At 38.6% G+C, this 23,568-nt stretch overlaps 1 protein-coding gene across 5 annotated transcripts; it reads left to right on the forward strand.

Moving 5' to 3' along the window:
* Positions 1–22,284, forward strand: IL18R1 (interleukin 18 receptor 1). 5 transcript variants are annotated; one of them, XM_026103289.2, is made up of 13 exons: positions 1–467; positions 1,314–1,435; positions 1,592–1,649; positions 4,111–4,229; positions 5,327–5,567; positions 11,552–11,729; positions 13,419–13,572; positions 14,135–14,197; positions 16,461–16,617; positions 16,792–16,925; positions 18,321–18,482; positions 19,706–19,864; positions 21,525–22,284. In XM_026103289.2, the coding sequence occupies exons 4-13, from the start codon at positions 4,181–4,183 to the stop codon at positions 21,923–21,925; spliced, it is 1,698 nt and encodes a 565-aa protein (XP_025959074.1). In that variant the 5' UTR covers positions 1–467; positions 1,314–1,435; positions 1,592–1,649; positions 4,111–4,180; the 3' UTR covers positions 21,926–22,284. The 5 variants fall into 5 exon arrangements, with proteins under 5 accessions (XP_025959074.1, XP_064358918.1, XP_025959076.1 ...); XM_064502848.1 differs by lacking the exon at positions 1–467 and having other exon boundaries at positions 788–1,435; XM_026103291.2 differs by lacking the exons at positions 1–467; positions 1,314–1,435; positions 1,592–1,649 and adding an exon at positions 4,424–4,950.
* Positions 22,285–23,568: the final 1,284 nt, after the last annotated feature.

Consider the following 23,568-nt stretch of genomic DNA (forward strand, 5'->3'; position numbering starts at 1 on the left):
GAGGAAGGCTGCTGGATTTAGCCTAACACACATGCTCCTAAAGCATCATACTTCTGGGAAAGGAGCCCTGCAGAGAGCTTTTCAGCAGAAAAGTGGAGGAAGTGGTGTCTTGTCTAAAGATAACTGAAGACCTCATGTCCTCACGCCCTTCTTCCTGACAGCCGTGAGAGGGAAGACTCCTGAAGCTGATCGTCCTTCCTGCTGCTCGCAGGCCCATCACCGTTGCCCCGGCTGGGTTTTACCTCCTCCGGGCAAACCCGGCAGGGTTTCACCCACCTCTGGCCGCATCGTTTCCCTCTGCGCAGCCGCCCGGCGCTCGGGATGGCGCGGGCTGCCGGCCCGGCCACCCCTTCCTCCCCCGCTCTCGGCGGGCGGCGAGGGGGAAGTGTCGGGGCTGTTTCGGGCCGCAAACGCGAAGCGGCAGCCGCGCCGCCGGTCCAGGGCTCCGCAGCTCCACGCGGCGCCAGGTAGGGCGCGGGGCGGCCACGGCCGGGAGGGAGGGCAAAGGCCGCCGCTCCGCGTCGCAGCAGCGCCTTCTCCCCGCCCTCGGGGAAGCGCCCCGCACGGCCTCTCCGCGTCCGGGAGCCGCCTCCCCGGCTGTGCCCCGTCCCGCTGGCCGCGGGAGCTGCCGCGGGGCGGGGGAGGGCGGCGGCCGTTGGCGCCCCTCGCGCGGCTCCGCGTTGGGGGGCGCCATTTGCAAGTGGCGGCGGCTGCGGGCGGGAAGCCCCCGGCGGCGCCGGGCAAGCGCTGAGGGGGCGGCGGGGCCCGGCCGCGGGGCCCGCCCGGCCCCCAAATCTGCCCCCCTCCCTCAGTGGGGAGTCTTACCTGGGGCTTCCCCTGGCAGCTCCTCCCCGCCGCCTAGCTCGCATACCACTAGCCCACTCTCTTTCGGGCCCTGCATACAAAAAGCACATACTCTTTTTTCCCCCCTCAAAATCGCAGAAATGTCGTAAATAGTTTAGCTCTGGAAAGGGCTTATTTCAGCACGTGCCGCCTTGCTGACACGGCCCTGGCCCTTTCCCTCGCGTCTGGCTGGCTTTGGAGCGGGACAGACTCTTTAAATACCGCTGTAGATGGCAGCAGGAATAGACGATTCCTAAAACATTCATCACGGCCCCCAAGTGCCTCATTTAAAAATTTAGCATAATTTACTACTACCTTTCCAATCAGTGCCACTAAAAAGGAATTTCCCGTATCAGCCTTTTCTGGTTTCCTCCCTGAAGTCATCAGTTCACAAAATGACAGATTCCACTCTTCCTGTTTGGGGATTTTTTTTCAAACTGAGCTGTCTTTGTGTTGTCTCACTTTCTTAGCGAGGTTACTCTCTGGTGCAGTGATAAACTGAGGCCCAGAAGGTTGGTTAGTACAAGCTGTACCTGCCTGGAGTTGGGAGGATTGCCTCTGCCTCGGCTGTCATCCTGGCAAGATCTGCATAGTGAGTAAACAGCTTCATTAATGTTTGAAATGAAGGTGGATTTTCATTTTAACTGATAACTAGTAATCCTTGCAGAAAGTTGCTTAGTCCTAGTAAAGTTAAGGTAATTTTGCTGATCTTTTTTTCTTTTCTTCATGGGTCTTGAATGAGTTGCAGCACTGTATAGTCCTGTTTGAAAAAACCTTCAATTCCACAAGAAGCCATCCTTAAAGAGGTAAGATTAGTGGTTTGCTCTCTTGACACCAAAATGTTTGCTCAAACTGTCTGAGATTGAGAAGAATCTGTTGATTTATTAAAAAAAAAAAAAAAAAAAAAAAAAGAAGGAAGTCACAACCCTTTGGGACCAAATTCAGGTTTCCCAAAGCGTTGACCAAAATGATTTACTTGACCAACAGTAAGGATCGCTCTGGTGTATCAGCTCCCTTTCACTCCAGAATCTTTTCGTGATTCCAGGAAATTGAAGAATTATTGTAATGATGCTTAAATACATACAATTTATCTATTTCATGAGATACCGTTATTGTACTTTACAGAATTTACAGCCTTCAGTATGATTAAAATTTTGTTGGTTTCACAATGGCACTATGATTTTTTAGTACCGTCTTTTTTTGTATTAAAAGTCCAACAATGGCTTTGAGCATGTGTGAAATTTGAAAAACATACTTAAAGCCCCTGTTGCTTTGGGCTTCACAGACAACTGTTTTCCTCTGCTTTCATCTTTGAAACTGTCATTCCTTGCTATTGCCATGGCATTTTGCCTGTTGTATGTCTCTGTTCTGCTGTAATCCCCCCTTTATTGGGCAGAGAATCTTTGTCTTTATTCTAAAATATCTCCCCACTTCTTTCTGAAAATTAGAAACCTTATTTTGTTCCTTAAAAAATCTTTTTATATTAGTCGAGTTTTGTCAAGAGCAATTCTCTTTTTATTTTTTTCCTTTTCTGGTACTTCATGGTGGAGTACTGCAAACCATTTGGTTCAAATGTAAATACTGTTAGCCTGAAGCAGAGCAATTTCAGACAAACTGATCAGGTTCAGCAGCAATGTGAGAGTACAATGAAGGATGTGTGTTTTGCCTGTTAATGGCAACCATGAGTTCCAAATCTGATTATTACTAAGTATTTTATATTGTGTTCTTTAATACTTAATATTCATTTAATACTGTGTTCTTTAATTCCTGTTAAAGGAATGAAGGGCTCTGCTCTGTGTTCGCCACAACTTCCCTTGCTGTGCTGACATGATGTGCCAACAAAGAATGGGATTTAGAATTAAAATCTGATTATTTATGATTTTATCTATATGTAGTGAGTCTTACTGTAATAGTCTATAACAGCTGTAGTTCTTTTGGATAAGTTAGTCTTACAAGGGGAAAAAATTAACAAAACAAGAGTAAATTCAAGAAATGAAAATAAAGAAAGAGGCCCTGCTTTCCTTTTAAAATATAAGACTGAATCTCCATGTGTAGAAGGGAATTGAAACCAGATCTGGGGAGTTTACTGAATGGCCGCTTGAAAGTTACATGTTGCAGCATTCAGTTTCTTTTAGATGCTGTCTAAATCTGGGTCCATCCATCACTCAGTTTGAAAAAGGGGATGCGATACAGTTCTTTCATCTTCCTTTGGTGATTTATGGGATAAGGGCATCCTTGTAATGAATTGGGCAGAACAATAAAAGAGGGAGAGCAGCTACACATCTTGATGTCATTCTGTAATATTGCTTTAAATGCAATAGCAACAACATCCAACTGCTTTATATCAAGAGAAGTTTCTGACTGTAAATACAATCAGAAGATGGTGTCTTGTAACAGTCAGTCAGTATGTTCTCAAACTGCAAGAAGTAATAAAGTAAGATAGTAAGTTAGGTAATAAAATGGAAGAAATGGAATCCTAAAAGAGATTTCTTCTGTCAGCTGTCTATGAAACGTTACTTTTGTGTCTGTCACATTTGTTGTATGTGCATGTTCTTCTCAGGAAGTGAGGAGGGTGGTCTTTCTTGGTTGTGGAGGTTGAACTGAGTTTCTTACGCACCTAATTTGTCTGTCTTGTAAGGAAAACTGAGGCACAGTTAGCACTGGCTGTGCTGTTGGTTGTGGGAACCTACTTTTCTGAGGAATCTCTTAGAAGATATTCCACCTTGGTCTTATTTAGTAATGTTTTGTATTTGTCTTTGGAAACTCAATTGACTACATATAAAGCAACTGAACAGGAACTTCTTCATCCTCCCCCCTGAACGGAAACATTAGAACCTCTCAGTGCTGGTACCTGTCTGTTCTGTAGATGAAGATATAAGACAAATTTATAGATCTCATTGTTCAATTGTTTGAGCTTGTTGGAAAACAGCAAGGTGTCCAGTCTAACAACAATGGTAGCTGTTTACTGACTTGGAATCTAAGTTTGGGTACTTCTGTAATTAAGGTTGTAATTTTAATTGGGAGTACACAATATATCTAATGAATGAGAAAATGGTGGAAGGAAACCCTGCGTTGCTTTCTGAATTTAAAATAAATCTCGCTAAGAAAACTCTGTGACCTAATACATGAAAATACCTGTTATGATAAAATTGAGTAACTTTCCATCTGGAAATCCCTATTCAATGACAGCCATTAGTTACACTAATCACAAGCTTTGAAGTGGTCCATTGCATTGTACTTGTGATGAATTATGAATCTTTTTCTTAGGTTTGCAGTACAACCAAGAACAATACACTTTTCATCTTTCTGGAGGAGAAGTGATAAGTAACTCAAGAAAATGCCTCTTGTGATTTTTTTATTAATGTTTATCATTGGATCTGCCACTGGTAAGTAAGCGTAAGTCCTCACTTCAACAGTAAAACCTTAAATATTTGCTGAATAAATGGCATCTTCTTGAGAGTTTCTGAGAATTTTGCATACTGGGAGACAATCAGGCAAATGGCTGGATTTTCTGAGTTTTATTACTGGAAGTATTAAGGCAATTCTAAGAACAAAATCTTAATGGTTTTGTTAATTTCAGCATCATTCTGAACTTTGGACATTTGTTCTCTTCATAAATAACAAAATTATGAAAGAAAAAGAACCAAGATGCTGCCTGGAGACAAGCTGATGATGTACAGGAGCATAGCTATATGGAGAAGGAATGAGGAAGAGAATGAATCTGCTTCTTTTTGTGCCTTTCGGAAGTACTTGTTAAACTATGATAATCTCTGGAGATCTCAGAAGAAATAGAGACTGAAAGCTTATTTTATTCATGATTCTTTATGGTAGACGCTGGTCCATTTTCTGTATTTTGTATGACTTCCTGCATGCAAAGGTACATTTTGGAAATTTATTTGGAAAAGTAGACTTTGAGACTAAATTTTACCCATACAATCTCAGTACAAGAGGGGTTTTCTGAAGCTATCTAAAGTTTTTAAGAAATACAGCCACTTAATAATTTAGTTTTAATTAAGAAGACGAGAAAATGCAATTGTTAATTTATAGCATCTCTTTTTATGGCAGTTGATCAGTTCTGAGGATTAGCCATATTTGTCAAGACAAATCGTAAGTGAAGAATTTTTCCTTTGTCCTTCCATTTGTGGCAGCTGCTTTATTATAGAATGAGGCCAGATTCTGCCATCTGTGCTCATTTGATTCTGACACTTTTGGACTGAAAGAATCATAAGGAAATTTCCATTTCTTATCCTCCTTTTCCTTCTAGTTTTGCTTGAGTAAGGTAGAATACAGACTTGGAAAACTGAGTTCTCAGGTTGAAATAAATATTACTGAAATAAATTAATACTGCCAAACTGCTCTGGTGAAAGAAAATCTCTTTAAGAAAGACCAGCTGCATAGGAAAGCACATTAAAGTCAGGCTAGCCTCATTATCTGAAATAAGTATATGCCTTCCTAATGTCTCTTTTTTCCTCTTTCTGTGAAGAGAAACTGTGTCCCCTTCGTGCCTCCATTGATATACTAGAAGGGGAATACTTTTTCCTTTGCTTTCCTGAGTCAATGCAAGAACATTTTCAGAAAGCAGAATACACAGTAAACTGGAACAAAGAAGATGCTGGAAAGCAGAAGTTGATAAAAGAAACACACAGAATTGTTTCACAAATGAATTTTCTGGAGTTTTGGCCAGTAGAACTCAGTGACTCTGGGAATTACTCTGTCACTCGCAGGTGGGTAAACAAACGTGGATGAACATCCTGCCTTTGCAGTTGTTTACAAAGAAGACAGTTTCTGTGTTCTGCTTCATATTGTTGGTGGCATCTGTACAAAGCAAGTGCAGGGAGCTACATGGATTATGGTGTCATTTTCCACATTTCACAATGACTGCTCGGGTAGACTCATAGTGTTTACAAATAGCTGTAGGCAGATGTAGCTTTTCAAAGCTTCTGTGAATTTTTGATAGAAAAATTAGCAGTTCTGCTGTTTTATGATTAACTACCTAATTACAATGAGTGATAGGCAACCCTTCTGTTAATCTTACTGCCAAGTAAAAGGAAACATTTTCCTGTCGTCTGCACCAGACCCATTTGTCCTTACTCTTAACAGGTGGAATGCAATCAATGAGGCCTACCTAGTAAATTAATGGGACTAACTGTATAGTAAGGTAATAAAAGAAGAGTGGCATAACTGAGCTCTGGCTTCTGTGCAAAACTTTTCATAACTTGGAGCTACGCAAAGAACAAATGAAATAATTGGATTTGATTTCTTACTTCTGTAGAACACTGTGAGTCACAAGGAAAAATAAGGCTAGGGCTCACTTTTTTGTGGTATTTTTTATTAGATCATGAAGAAAGACTGGCAGACTAAGGACTAAACCAAGATTTTTTTCACATGGAGTTCTTATGACTAACTTATACCAAACCCTTGTACCAAACCTGTAGTTTGCCATTTACAACTGAAGTAACCATTCATTTTAAATAAATTATTTTGTGTGCCATGCTTAATGCTTTGTGCTGTTTCTCAGGGAACATTCTTAAGATTCTTGCCTGCTTCTTAAAGGTTACAGCTTAGTTATGTGACTGAGATATTGAAAAAAGCTATCCACATTTCTCTAATAACACAGCAGACAACAGTTTGATATTTTACAGTTTTAAGTTAAACCTAATTTGGAAGCTGAAAATATAGTGTATATTTTTCCATGTATCATTATTATGATTGTTTTGTTCATATTTTGAAAAGTTCTGAGTCATGCCATCTGAAATGCTAAATATAAAAAGGAGAAATTCTCCAGGTAGAGCAAAAATACTCATTAGTATTACTCATTACTAAATATTCATCACTGTTTATGCATTACTTTCTGTTTTAAGTGATTTCTTTTCAGTGTTAGGCCACTTTCATCAAGTAGTAGGTAAAGTATGAGCAAAATTTTGCTCCTAATCTCAAACCTGATCTTAAGGGGATTGTCTTTAAGGATGATGAATATGGTAGTTTGGCTACTTTGTTCTCCAGTGTTGCCAACGATAATGCCAGTGGCAGTAGGTTACTGAGTCAGACATCTGTCTGAAGTAGCAGAGGTGAAGCTCAATTTAACACTTAAGGGTTGACATAAGATAATACGTAACACAAGTTTGTCCATTGTTATGGACCCCTACTTTTCAAAACAAATCTGAATTTGGCTTTATAGTTTTATTATATTATTGACGGTTTTGGTCAGTCACCTATATAGTCACTTCACTAAATATGGGGCTAAAAAGCTATTTAATCTAACAACTTTACTGCCAGCATCTCGTCAATGTGATAAAAAGCATTCTCAGACTTATTGTGGCAAGTGGAGGGATAAGTGAGGAGCATACATGAATCACCAGACTACCAAAGGAGGTTTTCATAGTAAATCTAAAATAAAGGACATGTGAGAGGGAAGTTTTGACAACCCCAACTTTAATTCCCAGTCCCTGTGGTTTGTGATCATTTAAAGGGTTTGGAGTAACAACAGTAAATCCACAGTAAATTACAGGAACTATGTAAAATGAATATGATAAAAATATAAACTTCAAAGTTGAGAGATACAGCCTTACATATAGAAGGAAGTGATGGAAAAGATCTTAAGTAAAATTATTAGGACAAAGTTGGTAAGATGATTATCTGTTGGAAAATACAAAAATGTCTGAATCCTTTGCAAAGTATCTGGATTTTACTGATTCATTTAAGCCAAAAATTATGAAAAAAGGTTTTGATTATATGAAAGTATTCATTTGGAATTAAGAGTTTTGATTTTCTGTTATGAAGCCCATTTCTGTTTCATTTTCTATCACACTATATTATGATACTACATTTTAAAAATCAGTTTTGGAAGAAAGCACTTCTGAAAAAGGATTTCTGAATTAAAGGTCTGTCTTCTCACCAATTTGAAACAACTGTTTTTTTCTTAGAATGTCCTTCTGTTAGGCCCATATAGATATTCAGGTTTTTGTTAGAAATCAGAATGAAGGCACATACCATCATCTTGAAATCCTCATGGTAACTTTCCACAGCTCTAATCAATGGAACAATAGGCATAAGGGGAAATTTTGCATGAGATTTACATGTGATCTTGGGAGTAGTTTGTCTGGCAAACATTTTCAAGTAATTACCTTTCAGTGAATATGGAAGATTATTTGCAGAAATATTTTTTTGCAGTGAAGGAAGACTGTTAGTGGTCTCTATTGAAGGGAAAAATTGTGGACTACAGAATTATTTTCAGTTTTAATAAGAATGATAATTAGAATTGAACTTTGTTTTGTTTCAGAGCATTTATAATAGATTTTTTTTTCTTCTGAAAAGTACATATTCTAAGTATATCTTCATTTATCTTTTTGTTTCTTTTCACAGATTTCATTTAAATCTGAGTATAAGCTATAGGGTAAATTTATTAGAAGGCTGATAACTGTTTCAGCAGTTTTAGTGAGCAAAATGTTAATTAAACATACTGTGAAGTTTCAAGAAAGATAAGACAACACAATGTGGACAGTTTTTGCAAAAATTTAAGTGATTTTTTTCTGATTTTTTTACAATTGACAATGTGAAAGAAGACAGAAGTGAAAATGGTTTAATGATGAATTTGTGGTACATTATCCACCTATTTTTGATATAAAGAAGAATCGGAAGTTTTCTAGTTAAAGCAGAAGTGTCCTGCTGACACATAGCATAAATAGCTAAAGCATATGTGTATGTGTGTGCAGGTTTGTGTGTTTGCGCATGTGTGTTGGTATAGTAGGTGTAGGACATAAATTCAGGTATTAATAGACTTCATCAGTAAGCATAAGTTTGTACGTCTTCAGCAACATTTCTTGAAAATAAAAGATTTCGTGTGTATTTGGTGTGGTAGTGGTAAGCAGAAAATCCATGTCATACACCTTTGACAGGGTTTGTTACTTGTTTAGTTTTTCATGACCCATATCCTGTGATTGTCAGAAAAAAAAACAGAAAATGAAGAAAACAGGTCATCTTACTGCTCTGTATTAGGGACCTTGAAACTGAGGGAACTTACAGGTTCCTGAAATAGTGAAAGTATGGAAATATGCAGTACGTATTGAGGACCTAATACTGCTTACTCTTGTAATGTGACTAGAACTTGAAAAGTTGAAAGCAATGGGAATACACTGTTTTAGATTTAGGCTTGTACTTTGTAAGACAGAGTGTCATTTTCTTGTAATAGCTAGAAATATTGAGATAACACTAGATTGTTGCAGTGAAATAGCTAAGGGATGACTTAGAATTGGATATGTATCCAGTCTTTATGGTGAGCTCGAATTATCTGCTCTAAGGGCTTTCACATCCCTGTAACCTCTGCTGAGTCAAGCTAGCTTTTGTTGTTGCTCTTTGGTGAGTTTGGGAGGGGTGTTGAAAGGCTGTTAAGCCAGAAATGGTTTTGTTCTCCACATGGTATGACCAGAGAATACCGGTAAGTGAAAATGGGGGTAGAAATATAACTCAGACATTAGCAGTGTAAACAATGTATCAGCACATTTTTGTTGAAAATCACATGTATGGCAGAGAAATGCTAAAGATGCAAGCCAAATTCAACTTAATTTTCATAAGTATGGTTTTGTCACTTTCTAGGAAGTTTCACCTTTCTTGTTAGGCCAGAATTTGGCTCAACAGCTGAAATACCTTGTTACACTTAAGGTGAAGTCCTTGTATTTGTTGAAGTCATTTCACTAAATACCATTACAGAAGAAAGCCCTTGTGCAGTGATAGTGCCGAGGGGAACACGCAGCCTTGCTGATGACTTTATTCCATTTGCTGAATCTAGATAATAAAATTCCATATATTTTATGGCTAGATCCATTGTTACTTCTCTGGCAATATTCAGATGTGTGTGTGACACCTAAGTAAGAACATATATTTGGTGGAATTTATCTGAACAAATGCAGATGTCTACATCCAAGCTAAGTATCTGAGGTACCTTTATTGTCAGGGAGAGACAGTGGCATTTCTGGGGCGGATTATCTCGTCCTAAAACAGACACATAAAACAGGTCACGTAAACCGCATTCTGAAAGGATGACTGTGGCCTGGGATCCCACTGCTGACTATGATCAGTAGCTCTGATTTAAATGTGTAACTGTGGTGTTGAAGAATAGGTGGGATAGACTCCACCCTCTGTGAATACCCATGCAAATATATCTCTGATGAAAATGTTTAGATAAGGCTTTTCCTGTTTATAACACCATAGTTAACTGATTGAGAAGCCAAACCACTGTGTTTTGGCTTAGCTAGTCAATGCAGCTATGAATAGTGAGTACCTCAAATGAGGGAGCAGACCAAGGAGAATCTGTAGACTAAAACAAAGTTACAATCTGAAAAGGATGAGCAAAGTAAATCTGTTGGGGAGCTTATAGCAAAAAAAAAAGAGCTAAATTCATCATATAAATGATGGTCTAGTTGTTCTTCTGACTTTTGCAACAGTGAAAGGTGTATCACACAAGAATGGTGTTGAAAGTCGATACACTCATCAGGCTTGTTTCTCCAATTCAGCCGCTTTGCCCCCTTGGTCCGTTTCAGTGAAATGACTCTTTGCTGTTGTTTAGTTTCATTTCCCCTGAGAACAATTCCTTTTTCTTTTGTTGGAGACAGATTCAAACCTATTTATAAAGATATGTCTGAAGCCAGAGGGAAGTGCTCTGTGCTTAATGCTGTTGTTTTGTCAGATCCTACTTGTTTAGGAAAAAAAACTGAAAGCTGTGGTTTTGACGTTATTTTGGAAGTCTCATACATTAAGTTACAGTAACATACAACTTTCCCTTAAGCCCTAACTTCACCAAAACTCCTCCAGCTTCTTTTCTCCTGGTGGTCATGTATTTGGGCATATCCAACAATGAGACAGCTCCAGGCTATAATCTTAGTATTTAGAGAAATATGTGGATAGCACCTAGTAGATGTCTGGATGATCACAGTCAGCTCTTAAAAGAAGCATGATTAGAGTATATTTGTCTGACCTTTTATACATATTACATTAGGATGTGATGAAACATGCTGTAGAAGGGCTAGTTTCTGACACTTCCAGTCAATTTGGGGTGACCAGCTGGCTGTAGAGCTCTGATTTGCAGACACTGAAAGACAAAGAGAGGTATCCTTTCCAAAATGCCTTCTTTTGCAGACATGCTTGAGTTCATAATAATTGATTTTGTAATTCACGAGACTTGCATGGTTTAGAAATTATTTCCACAGATAAATTGATTCTCTGCACAGTATCAAACAATGAGTAATGTAACTTCGTGAACAACAGCAGAGTTTCTCATCTCATTTTTGACATTTTTTGCAAATAATATTTTTCAGTTACGTCTTTAAACCTTAGCAAAGTGTAGGAATTATACCTGTAAGATTGCTGGCTGATTCAAGCTCCTAAAACTCTTTTATGCTCACTTGTAACTTTACGTAACACCACAGATGCTTGCGTTTTTGTTCTAGTGAATATAATAGATGTTGCTATATTTCATAGATAAAATTGCATTATCAAAGGTTTTGTGATAGATGACTTAGTTTAGATCCTCTTCTGTTTTGGGAAACATTTGGGGATGGAAAAGTAATGAAGGGGAATGTAAACAATCAGTTCAGTATTGACATACTTTTAACCTAACAAATGTATTAGAGCATTTATTTTTATTTTGTTGTGTAACTCACTAAGCTGCATTCCTTAAAAATCTCTTAAACTGATTTTGCATTTTTTTTCATAGTGATGGAAAACAAAATTTCACAATTCAGAAGTGGACCTTGAATGTACTTGAAAGAAATAAAAGTAGCTGTTTCAACGAAAATCACTTAACTACAGAAATTAAAAATGCTGGAAGTGGTCATTCACTGAAATGCAGTGATCTCTCTGTCAATGAAAATGACAGTATAACGTGGTACAAGGTACTTATTGAAACAGTGTCACTCAAATCATTGGCTATAGAAACAAAACATCTGATGCAGGAAAAAGAATTTACAAAACATTTCCAGAAACATCTACAAACCTTGTAAACTTTGCAAAGATTTAATTTCTCTGGTAATTGGGGAAAAAAGTCTGTAGACGCAGACAAACAACAGAAGGTTTCTCTGTATCTCAGATTTGTTTGAAAAATGTACCTGTAATCAGAAATTATTAATATCCTGGTAGTTTGGAAGTGATAAAAGATCTGACATGCATGCCTCTGTTCATTTAGCCAGCAGCCAGCCAAAGTAGCCAGCTGCTACTTTGCTAATACATATATTAGTCTGACACTAAATGAGGTGCCAAGATATTTTACATTTGGCATGTGCTTGTAAAGTAATTGGAAATTTGTAAATTTTGCTGTTAATGAACATTTTTTGCAAAATGTATAACAGATCTAGTTCTGTTCAATTTGGACAAATCATTGGTCTTCTCTGTACTACAGTTTTCATCAGAGCATGGGATATAGTTGTGCAAGTACTTGTAACTGTTGACTGTTGTGCTCAACCATTGGATTAAGCACCCTGAATAGCTTTCTTCCAGGCTGTTCCTATTCAGCATCTTAACTAGCACTCCTTATTACTCTCAGGAGTTTGCAGATGTACTGGTTGGCATGCTTGATCAGTTGGAGTTGCAGACACTGTTCACTCATGTAGGCATTGATTCAGTTCCAGAAAAGGGCTTCGGTGGCTTAAGTACTAGCACTGAATTCTCCCAATAGAGTGAACCCCGGCCCTGCTTCCTTGTCCTTAGGGGCCTCAGAGACCATAGATAGATATGTTTTCCCCAGTAAAGGGGCATACCCCAGACTGACCTATCTCTTGGCTAAACTGAATGAACTGATGCCATTCTCATGGCTAATCCTGTTTGAGATACAGGAAACAGGCATGTCTATGCTCAAATATCCTTAGGGGCTTGATCTAGTGAACATATTCAAAGCCTTCGTGACGCTCTGAGTGGAGATAAAACGGGGATGATGACACAAGGTTTTGTGTAAGAGCCCAGTGGTAAATGTGCATTCAGGAAATGTGGCATAAGTCTCCATTTCCCTTCTTAGTCTAAAGTGACTTAGACCCACATATTGCTGAGTTTTCATGGGACATTTCACTTAGCAGGTGCTTTCCATGTTCTCCACTAAGATTTTCTTCCTTTGCAGGAAAAAAACTCAGAGGTTGTTGGGAGTGTGGGGAGGGCAAACAGAAGTGAGTCCAATTCTTGTCACCCCCTGAGAGGGTCACTTTCTTAGACATTTTGTTTTAAAATGAAACCTTCTCAGCAGTCTAGACACTTTAGGAAAGCACTTTTGGTAATAGACGGGCAACACCTCCAGACCCGAGCCATGGTTTTGAAGAAATAGATGAGTACGTTTAAAGTCCTGATACAATATTTTTATACCTGGATACTTACTTGGGATGTCAGTGCTCTCAACTTTTACTGAGTTGAATGTTCACATGTTGCATTTGGGTGACCATGTCTGAAAATTGAGCCCCCACCTCTTGTAGGTCACAAAAGTGTCACCATTACTTTTTTACTATCTCATTGAAATTTTGTTTTGAAATTCATTTTATCTTCCTTCAGGTTTTGAATGTATGTTTGCTACAAAATAGTATTTTTTGCCTTTATTGATATAGGACTGTAAGAACTATCAAAATAAAACAGAGCGGGAACTGGATTTTAAAACTTTAACAATTCAGCACTCTGGCATATACACCTGTAAAATTTTGATCACTCATGAAGGAAGGATATTCCACAGCACGAGCACAATTCATCTGGTAGTAGAAGAAGGTAAGAAAGCTTTCTGAAATTTTTGAACCATACTTACAAGTTCTCCTTAGGAGGAAGCCTCTTCCATAGTAAATTTTTTTGCCTAGGAGTTATGGGTCTGGTTTATCATTTCTTAATTCCAGTTCTTATTAGATAAATATATAATAGTGATGTATTTTGCAGTAATTTCAAACATAAAAAAGCAGGAGCAGAAGTTTATACTACCTGCTATCAATTTTGGAAAATTTATTTAGTATGTTTTTCCTGTAATTTTAGTTTTATCAAAATTAGCCACTGCAAGTCGAATAAATTTATCAAGAGTTTTGGGTGAGACTGTTTCCAGCCATTGTAAATTGTACACTGTATATGTATGCACTTGAAAAAAAAATCAACAGAACATACTGTGTTTTAAACTACTCAATAATGCCAAAGTGTTGGTCATACTGTTTTGGTCCAGATATTTATTTTTTAATTAGGTGGAATCTATATGATTAGTTTTAGAAATAAAGCAAATGTATCATTTTTACTGTGTTAGAATATAAGAAAACTGTTATTCCAATAGCAATTTTTCTTTTTATCTTAGATGCACCAGAGGCTGTAACTTTGGAGATAGTTGGACTTGATGAAGAAGTTGAAACACAAATAGGTATCAAATTAGTACAAGAATCTTTGTGATTTTGTTCTGATCTCTTTATTGTTGATAGTCTGGTTAAGTTTAATCAAACTAAGAATTGTCTGTGTGCCCTCATGAATCTGATCCATCTTCACATCTGATTATATTTTCCTGGTGGATTTCATGACTGGTATAAAAGTACACTAAATTCACCCTCATACAGAGGCAGAAGTTGAGGTTGTTGCTATGATCAGCAAGAGAAAATGGTGGTTACAATAAACCAGCTTTCCATGGCTTCCTTTCATAGATGGTAAACTCCATGGAATGATGTGTGAAAGAAGGCCAGTTTGTTTAGTGAACAGTAATAATGAGTAATCCCCTTAATACCTGATGCAGCGTAGGATGGTATTCTGCAGAGAAATGAGAAGTATGAGGGCCGACAGTCCTGGCAATACAACTACGCAGATCTGTCACTGGAAAGAATTTATTACATGTCAAAAGTCAAAACCTTGACTATGCATCTAGATGGGAACAGGTTAGATAACAGGGCCTGCAGGCTCCCAACAGTACTGGACACCATCCAGGGTTTTTGAGATTGAGACTCTACATAATTCTTAAAAACATAAATTTACCTGTCTTTTTCCTGCCATGTGCCTTAGGGCTTTTCCTGTGTGGTTATTCAGTCCTTCGTTTCTCAGTCTCCAAAATCATGTATGGTACCTCCTCTGTCACTCATATGCATATCTCATTTTGTCAGCCAGGACCTCAGGTGCTAATTCTCTTTCCTTCCTACCAGTGCTTTCTTCCAGAGCCAGTACCCCAATCCTATACTGCCCCATGTCTCCTAACCTCCCAGTAACCACTCATCTCTGTCCCCACTTCCTGCCCAGTTCTGCTTACTGTGCCTGACCCACACCCTTAGAAGGCAGCATGGTTCAGCATCAAAAAAATGATTATGAACCAGTTATCTGCCAAAAATATTATTGTGTGCTTTGATAAAGGCAGATAGCATTGATAAAGGTTGTTAGAGGTTCCGTTTTGTTTTTTCCTCAGAGGAACAGTAAGCTACCTGGTGAGTGATCAGACAGATGACATGATGGAGAGTGAAGGGAAGTTTTGATGTGCAAAGTCCATGGCCTTCCATACCTTTAAATGGTGTTCTGTCATGTTGCCCTGGAAATAGCTGTTATGTAAGGTGAAAAGGTTAGAGTTAGAGTTGCAAGATAGATTTCACTATAACTTTAGGTCTGCTTTTCAACCTGTGCAACTATGATTTGGTTTTTTAAGGTGGGCAGATTTTTACCTGAATCATATTGTGAAGTCTCTTAAACAGTTCCACTGGAAGCACGTACTCTGATAAATTTTGATCCCTCAGCTTATGATGTGTTTCCTTAGAAAATTCCTGGGTAGACCTGACATACTAGAAAACATTTGTGCATAGCTGTCTGAACAAAAACTAGCATGTGGTTTTGCGGCTCAATAAAGAATATTCTGGATGCATTTCCTGGAACTGATGTGGGCGTAGCCTAGAAATGATGTTTTAAAGTTGTAAATAATCTCAGGTGAAGCTTCTCAGGTCAATCTTTGAGACTTGAAAGGCATTTTATTTCATACCCCAGAGCTGCAGTCTGCTGCCCCTGCTTGCCTGTGTCTACAGTTGTCTTACTTTTTTTCTTATAATTAACCAGACTGGAAGGAGTGGTTCCCTTCACTTCCAATTAGTGTTTTGAAGTGGTACAAAGTAGATGACTGGCTTATTCACACATTCAGGATTATGCTGATTGCCAGGTGTGGAGCTGGGATGGGAATTTCCTCCATGAGAGTTCAGGAAGGACCAAAGTTTTGGCTTTTGTTTGCATCCTGATGTGTAGTTTGGCTACTATAATCCCTTGGTTATAATTTCCTTCACCAGTTACCTACTTTTGCAAAACTACTACTTCAGCACTGGTGATAGGTTGTCCTACCCTGTTCTCTGCCTGCAACACATGGTTTAGTTCTCTAAAGTTTGAAATGCTTTGGCCTGTTTAAATTCTTCTGGCTGCTACAGGGTTAATCTGAAGGAAGACAGGGGATGACTACACACTGTGTAATAGAGTGCAATAGAACCCTGTGCGCAGATGCCAAAGCTGCCACCAGTGTAGCTGGAGCACGTATGAAACATTGTGTAGGGGCTACTAAATCCAGAAAGGAGACCAGCTCCTTGGATATGTTGCCTGGAAGTCTGAAAGACTATTGCACTGTGAACATGAATGCTACGTCTGAGTAGGTCTTAATTCTTAGGTTATGCTTTGTTTAGGTAAAGAAGAGATACTCAATTGCACAGGTTTCTTGGGTTATTATATGCCAGAAGATGCCAGTCTTTACTGGTCAATTAACCAGACATTTCCAGAAAAATGTTCAGGTATCCCTGAGAATGAGCCTTCAATATGTGAAGAAGAGTTCAAAAAATCACGGTAGGTTTCCAGAAAATACTGTACTTTTGTTTGTATGTGTTTTGTATTCTGCATTTTTGGACTGCAGATTCAATAAAATGAGGCTCTTCTAGAATCTTTTTTCTCAAAATCTGTGTCTCAACTGCTTGTAGATTTCTACAGAGATAGTGTTGCTAACATCCTTTCTTGTTGCAGTATTGGAAACAAGTTTTATGTCACAAGGCTATTACGGATTAAAAAAGTAACAGATGAGGACATGCATCTTAATTTCACCTGCATGTTGCAAGCTGATGAAGGAATGCGAGTAAAAATAGTGAAACTGAAGAAAGGTACAGTCAGTATAATCTATGATTTATACTTCTCATATGTAATCATTAATGGAGATCATGCCTGCCTTCTCAGTGTGGATGACTGGATGGATACTGATTCAGAACATCTGTGCAGACATGTATGCTTATGATGGCCCTGGTCCCTCTTAGTGCAGGACTTAACAAATTTCCTGGCTGATTCTTTCTGTTCTGCTGCTACTTCTGCTAGAGTGTGTGTTTGAGGGCTCTGTGGTTAAACCTCTGCTGCTGTGGACACAGCTGGGGGAGGCTGAGGTATGCTCCTGCTTGGCTAACATCCCTTTGCAGCATGTTTGGTAGCTCCTATGATAGAGCTCCCCTGTGCTCTCTACCCATCGGATTGGTGGGATCAGGTGGTAACTACCAAAAGCTTGGTGCAGCCCAGAGTCTTCTATTTGGACCCCACTGTTTCTAAAAGCAGTTGTTTCTAAAATTAAAATACAACTTTTTTTTTTTTTTTCCTGGGAAGGGCAATTTTTATATTCCTGCTAATGCCTCAAACATTCTGATTGACGATTCCTCTCTTGTCCAGTACTCTGTCCTTCTAGCTGTGGAGTGCTGACCTCTACCATACAGTAAAACTTCTCATTTATAATCCAGACAGTCTGTAGATTCATGGCAAGTGGGCATTCACTTCTGTTTTTCTATCGCTCTCAGACCTTTCTCAGTTTTACTGGGAGGAATATTTAACTGCACAAGTACAAAAGTAGAACTTGACAATCTTAACAGATGCAGTATATTAAAGAAAGTGAAATACAGACTGGTGGAAGCATGGCATGATAGTGCCTTCACAAAGGACTTCTCAGAGATTTAATAGTTAAAAATTTGTATTTGGAATCAAAAGGAGGAAGATAACTGAATAAACAAACAAAAAAGCTCAAAAGACAATAGTGACAGAAGAAGAAGAAAAGATCGTGACCAAAGAGATTAAAGGGAGCATCAGTGGCTGTTATGGATGAGCTGAGATAGGGATGAAAGTTAGAGAATAACAGGAAGTAATAAAGATCCAAAAGAAAATGATCATAAGGTGGGTGAGCCAATATAGCCCAGCAGTCTGGAATGCTGTACATATTTGAGGATCTGGAGTCTCATTCTTGATCACACATACAGCTCATTTATGTGTGTGTGTGTGTGTGTGGGGGGGGGTATATGCATGCAAGATTATTTCTCCAGTTTCTAAAGTAATCCTCATTCTGTAATTCTTGTCCATCTCAGGGTGAATGGCATGCAAGCATGTCCAAAGTGTTAAGAGGAAAGAATCTGCATCAACAGTATGATTTGTTTGGGTTGTTTTAAGATGTTGTGAGCATTTACTGATGTAATCTTGTCATACAGTATTTTGTTAAGGCTATAACTTTCTGGGTTTCTGTTTTACAGGGAACATCCAAGATCTGCCTGTGCATATATTTACAACTGGGATGGTCCTTGCTGTAATATTTCTATGCGTTGCTGTAGTCATGGTGGTTGTCTGTGTGACATTCAGAGTTGACTTAGTTCTATTTTACAGGAACATATATAGAAGAGATGACACTGCTGGAGGTATGACTTGTCTGATGCTGACAGTGAAATAAGTGTATTGATTAAAAATAGCTTCTGATAGGATGTATAAAACAAGAACATTTGAGGAAAAGACAAAAAAAATCCGTGAATTTAGTGAGTAGAAACAGCAAGGAGTATGTATAAAAGAACTTGACTGAGAGGTGCTAAAGTAAGTTGTTATACACTTGAGGCAGTAAAGCAGATACATTTAGTAAAGAAGCTACTCACTAAACTCATGGATTTTTTTTGTCTTTTCCTCAAATGTTCTTGTTTATACATCCCACCAGAAGCTCTAAATCAGCGTGGATATATCTTGGATAAACTGCAGTGGCTGGAGATCTCTTAATAATGGATGAATGTCATCTGTGCTTGCCAGTGTTATTTATCTATCCACTGATGTTAGCTCTCCCTGCATATCGACTCACTGGGGAACATCAGACAGCCTGGACTAGGCCACCCTGGAGGAATTGATTGTCTGATGCTAGGCAATAGATTCTCTACTCCTAGAGCTCTTGAATGTGGAGGGTTTCACCATCTTTAGTTTGTGCTCTCTCTTATCAAATATATGTGGGAAGGTATGTAAAGCTATGCATCCTGTTGTATCAATTCAGATAGTTATCCTGCAGTAAGGTTCAATTAGATATTGCCATATGTGGCAGACCTGGCTTCTGAATTGGTTTTATTCAGACTTTATGTTTGTAAAGAACTGCCAAAAGCATGATGAAACATGGTATAGATTTATAACTCTAAGCCATTAAAATAATAAATTGGTTTATTCTCTTTTGCAAGTGCCCACTCTGTAGCACTGTGTGATAGTATTAGATAAACAGTAAAGTAAATGTGAAAATCTGCAATATTATTTTTATGACATTCATATCAGGTTGCAGTCACACTTTTTGCATGCTAGTCCCTTCATCCCTTCATTTTCATGGTCACCAGATATGAAATTAATGTGTTAAATTAATCTGATTTTTAAAAAACTCCATGGATAAAGGAAGGATTATTTTCAAATATTTTCCAAATACAATCAGAATCATTTGTGCCAGATTCAAATTGGTCCAGAAATTTTTTTGTTTGAGGGCTGTTTGGGGAATCAGAGGAAAAAAACATCTATTTCTAGATGCTCTGCTGCTGAGACACTAATTTTGAATATTGGAATGGTGGGTCAGATACTGTATTTCTAGTGGTTGCCAACAAGACAAAAATTGGTGATTTCTTTCCAGATGGAAAAGAATATGATGCTTTTGTGTCTTACCTGAAAGACTGTCTGTCTCCAAGTGAAGAAGAGAGAGAATTTGCTCTGAATATATTACCCATGATATTAGAAGAAAATTTTGGTTACAAGTTGTGTATATTTGAGAGGGATGTATCTCCTGGAGGAGGTAAGTATAATGAGTATTCTTGTCATTAGATTGGCACAGCATTTTCACACAAATGTGAAGGTCTGCAATTAGGAGGAGTTCTATCAAATGTGTCATGTTTTGAAATGCCGCAGTTTTCAATTAATCTAGACTATGTTTTCACACAAAGACAGCATGTGCACATTTTGTATATTATATATATATTTTTATGAATACATATGAACATACATACATACATATCTTTAATTGCAAAGAATCGAGATGAATAGATGAAAATGCTACCATGGAGAATGCCAGATGTTTCGTAGCAGTAGTGCAGTTTCTCTGTGTTCACTGAGGGCAGGCTTCTGTGAATGAACTTGCATTTACCACGCAAAGCAGCTGATGGTTCTGGTACTAGTTACCCTAGTGTTACTTTCATGTTTGTCTTTATCTTCAGTGTGGCAGTTGACACTCCTTTGTGACTGTAATGGGTGCCACAGGGACAAGAAGATAGAAATGAGAATGTGGAAATTAGATTCTCTAATGATGGCCTTTTATAGGTGCATCAAAAAAATATACTGGGGGATTCAGTTCAGTCTAAAGATCTAGTTGGGGGATAGAGTTTCATTTTTAAAAATACAGAACAATAAGGTCCGTCACCCTCCTTTGCAAAGCATGATCTTCTCTGACTTTATCCATTTCTGACCGACATTTTTCCAACCAGAGGAAGATGCACAACTTTTTTGAGCCATTTGTTCCAGTTCTTACCTATCCTTAAGTATTAAAAAAAAATTTCCCAAGTGTCCAGTCTAATTCTTCCTTGCAGCAGTTTCCCTTGTTCTTATTCCTTATTTCCCTTATTCCCCTTATTTCTTGTGGTCTACTGTGGACATGGAAAGTAGAGTATTTCCTTCCTCTTTACAGAAATATCCTTGTCAACTTTCTTCTCCTCTCAGTTTTCTCTTTTTTATGTTACATCAGCAGTTTGCTTTATCTTTCCTTACAAGGTACCTTTCATAGATCTCTGGTCTCTGAAGACGTTGTTATCCTGTGAAACTGAAGAGCGTTCAGGAAGTTGTGCATGAGAATTCCATTACATGCACGCGTGTTTGAAGGATATCACCATTTGATTTCATTCACAGATTGTCCTGACAAAAGTCTTAGATCTAAAATTCAGTTGAAACTCATTTTGTCATAACATATCCTGTTGTAATTAGCAGGGAACGCTAGTATTCTCAGCCTTCGATTACTGGTGATAAAGTGGGGTATCGGTGATATAAAGGAAGGAGTAAACTGAGGTTTGCTGGATATTTGGAGAGAGTTAGCTGTTGGTGACTTTGTGCAGAATCATTCTAATGATATTTATTATAAAAGAGCTGTCAAAGAGACAGCTGGCTGGAGGCACAATGAACTCTGTCACCATTCTGTCCATGTGACTACTGACAGACAGTTGTCTGGGATAGCCTGGGATTGTGCATGAGCTCTTGTCTGCTTCAGAGAAGCTCTGGTGATACCCGAATTCATTCTTTCAGACGTGTAATCAGTAAAGCATATTACTCTCTTCCTAAAGTCAGGATATTTACATGCTGTCACTTTATAAGGAAACGTTTTTGGTAGACGTGTGATTGTTAAAAGATATGTCGATTCAGCGCCTGCCCTTTCAATTTAGTTTAATAACACATGTATGTTTAATTTGCAGCTGTTGTTGATGATATCCATTCATTTATTGACAAAAGCCGAAGATTAATCATTATACTGAGCCAGAACTACATTTCTGACAGAGCCATATATGAACTTGAGAGCGGACTTCATAAAGCCCTAGTTGAAAGGAAAACTAAGATCATATTAATTGAATATATGCCTATAAGTGACTATAATTTCTTGCCAGAATCACTATCTCTTTTACCATCACAAAGGGTTGTGAAGTGGAAAAAGGATAAATCTCTTCCTGTGAATTCCAGATTTTGGAAGAACCTTCGATACCTGATGCCAGCAAAACCTACCAAGTCAAACACCAAAGGGCAATATAATAATCTTGATCTGGGCTCAGAAGGTGTTCAACCATGGACTGGGGGCTGTGACTTTAATTCAGTCTTATAACAATTATGGAAAAGGAAGGTGCCGCAGAAAACTGCCCATTTTACTGCATTTAAATAGAAAACACAAGCTGCACTTACTTTGGGAAGCTAATGTTGATAGATGCCAACCCTGAGATTTGAGAAAAGCATGAAAATTGTCACAGTGACTAGGATGATGTTAACCCCAATGCTAACTGCCCTCCCAGAGACAGATCCTTCAGCAGTTTGTGCAAGGAACAGAACTCTGATTCTGCTTAGGACGTGATGCTGAACACAGTGCATAACCTTTTCGTTCCACATTTTGTTTCTTGTAAAATGACATCACTTACACTTGCATACTTTGTGAGGCCACTGAATAAATATGTCAGTATTTACAAAGTATCATGATTTAGGTGCTCTTGGTTTTGTGTTCTGATATTTCCTAAAGATCCTGCTCAGTAGTCAGACACAAACAGCTCCTGTCCTAGAGAGCTTTGCATCTAGGCTTTGGGTGATGTGAAACAGAAAAATCAAGTGAACAAGGAGAGAGTGGAGGATAGAAAGAGTAGGACAGATTTGGTCAGGCTAACAGTATTCACTACTGAATTGTGGTCTAGACAAGCCAAGTGAGACTAATTTGGAGGTATGGTGAAGACTGCTTTTGTCCTCTTGTTTATCTGAAAATGCCCATTTTGGCAGGGAGAAGAGAGGAATAGGATAGTGCTAATAGCATTTTGTTCAGGGACACCAATATCTACATCATCTCCTGAGCTGCCTTCAGCTGAGGGATGCAGGATGACTATCTGAATATGAGATCTTCAGTATGTATGTCTACTCCAAATTAAGCTTACTGTAACCCCTTGGGACACTGGTATTTAGCATTAGTTTTAAAAATGAACTTAATGATACCATTCAAAATCATGGTCATCTTCCCTTATTATTACTGACCTGGCAGAAGATACCCATCTAGCATATAGATTCTTAGATACAATGGGACTTTATTTCCTTCTAATATAAGTGGGGAGCAATCAATGGGAAATTACTTTGGAAGAAATGTTAGTTTACTAGGAGGTCATCAAGGTTCAGTCCACTCTCATCATTGTCTTGCATTCAGCTAATGCTAGTTCTGAAAAGACATCCTTTCGACACCAACATTTAATTCATGCAGCTCTAGTGGAGAAGTGCCATTACCTCTTCAGTGTTCTTGAGAGTAAGGTTGGAGTGCTGGGTGTCGTGACAGTGTCTCAGGATTCACAAGAGTGAAATACCTTGTTTGGCAAATACTCCATAATCCCCCTTAATTCCTGACAAATACTTGGGTAAAAGTAAGGCAAAATGTAGATATACAAAACAAAAGGGTCACAACTAGCAGGCAGACCAGGATAGTGACATTGTAGTGGGTGTCTGCTATAGACTACGTGATCAGGAAGAATTAGATGAGGTCTCCTTCAGACAACTGGAAGAAGCTTCATGGTTGCAGACCCTGTCCCTCATGGGGGACTTCAACCCCCCTGACATCTGTTGGAGGGACAACACAGCAGGGCACAAGCAATCCAGGAGGTTTCTGGAGTGCATTCTTGACAACTTCCTAACACAGGTGATTGAAAAGTCGACAAGGAGAGGTGTTCTGCTGGTCCTTACAAAGAAGAACTGGTTGAAGATGTGAAAGTTAGGGTCAGTCTTGGC

This window comes from Dromaius novaehollandiae, chromosome 1 (genome assembly GCF_036370855.1).
Source record: "Dromaius novaehollandiae isolate bDroNov1 chromosome 1, bDroNov1.hap1, whole genome shotgun sequence".
Classification (NCBI taxonomy): Eukaryota; Metazoa; Chordata; class Aves; order Casuariiformes; family Dromaiidae; genus Dromaius; species Dromaius novaehollandiae.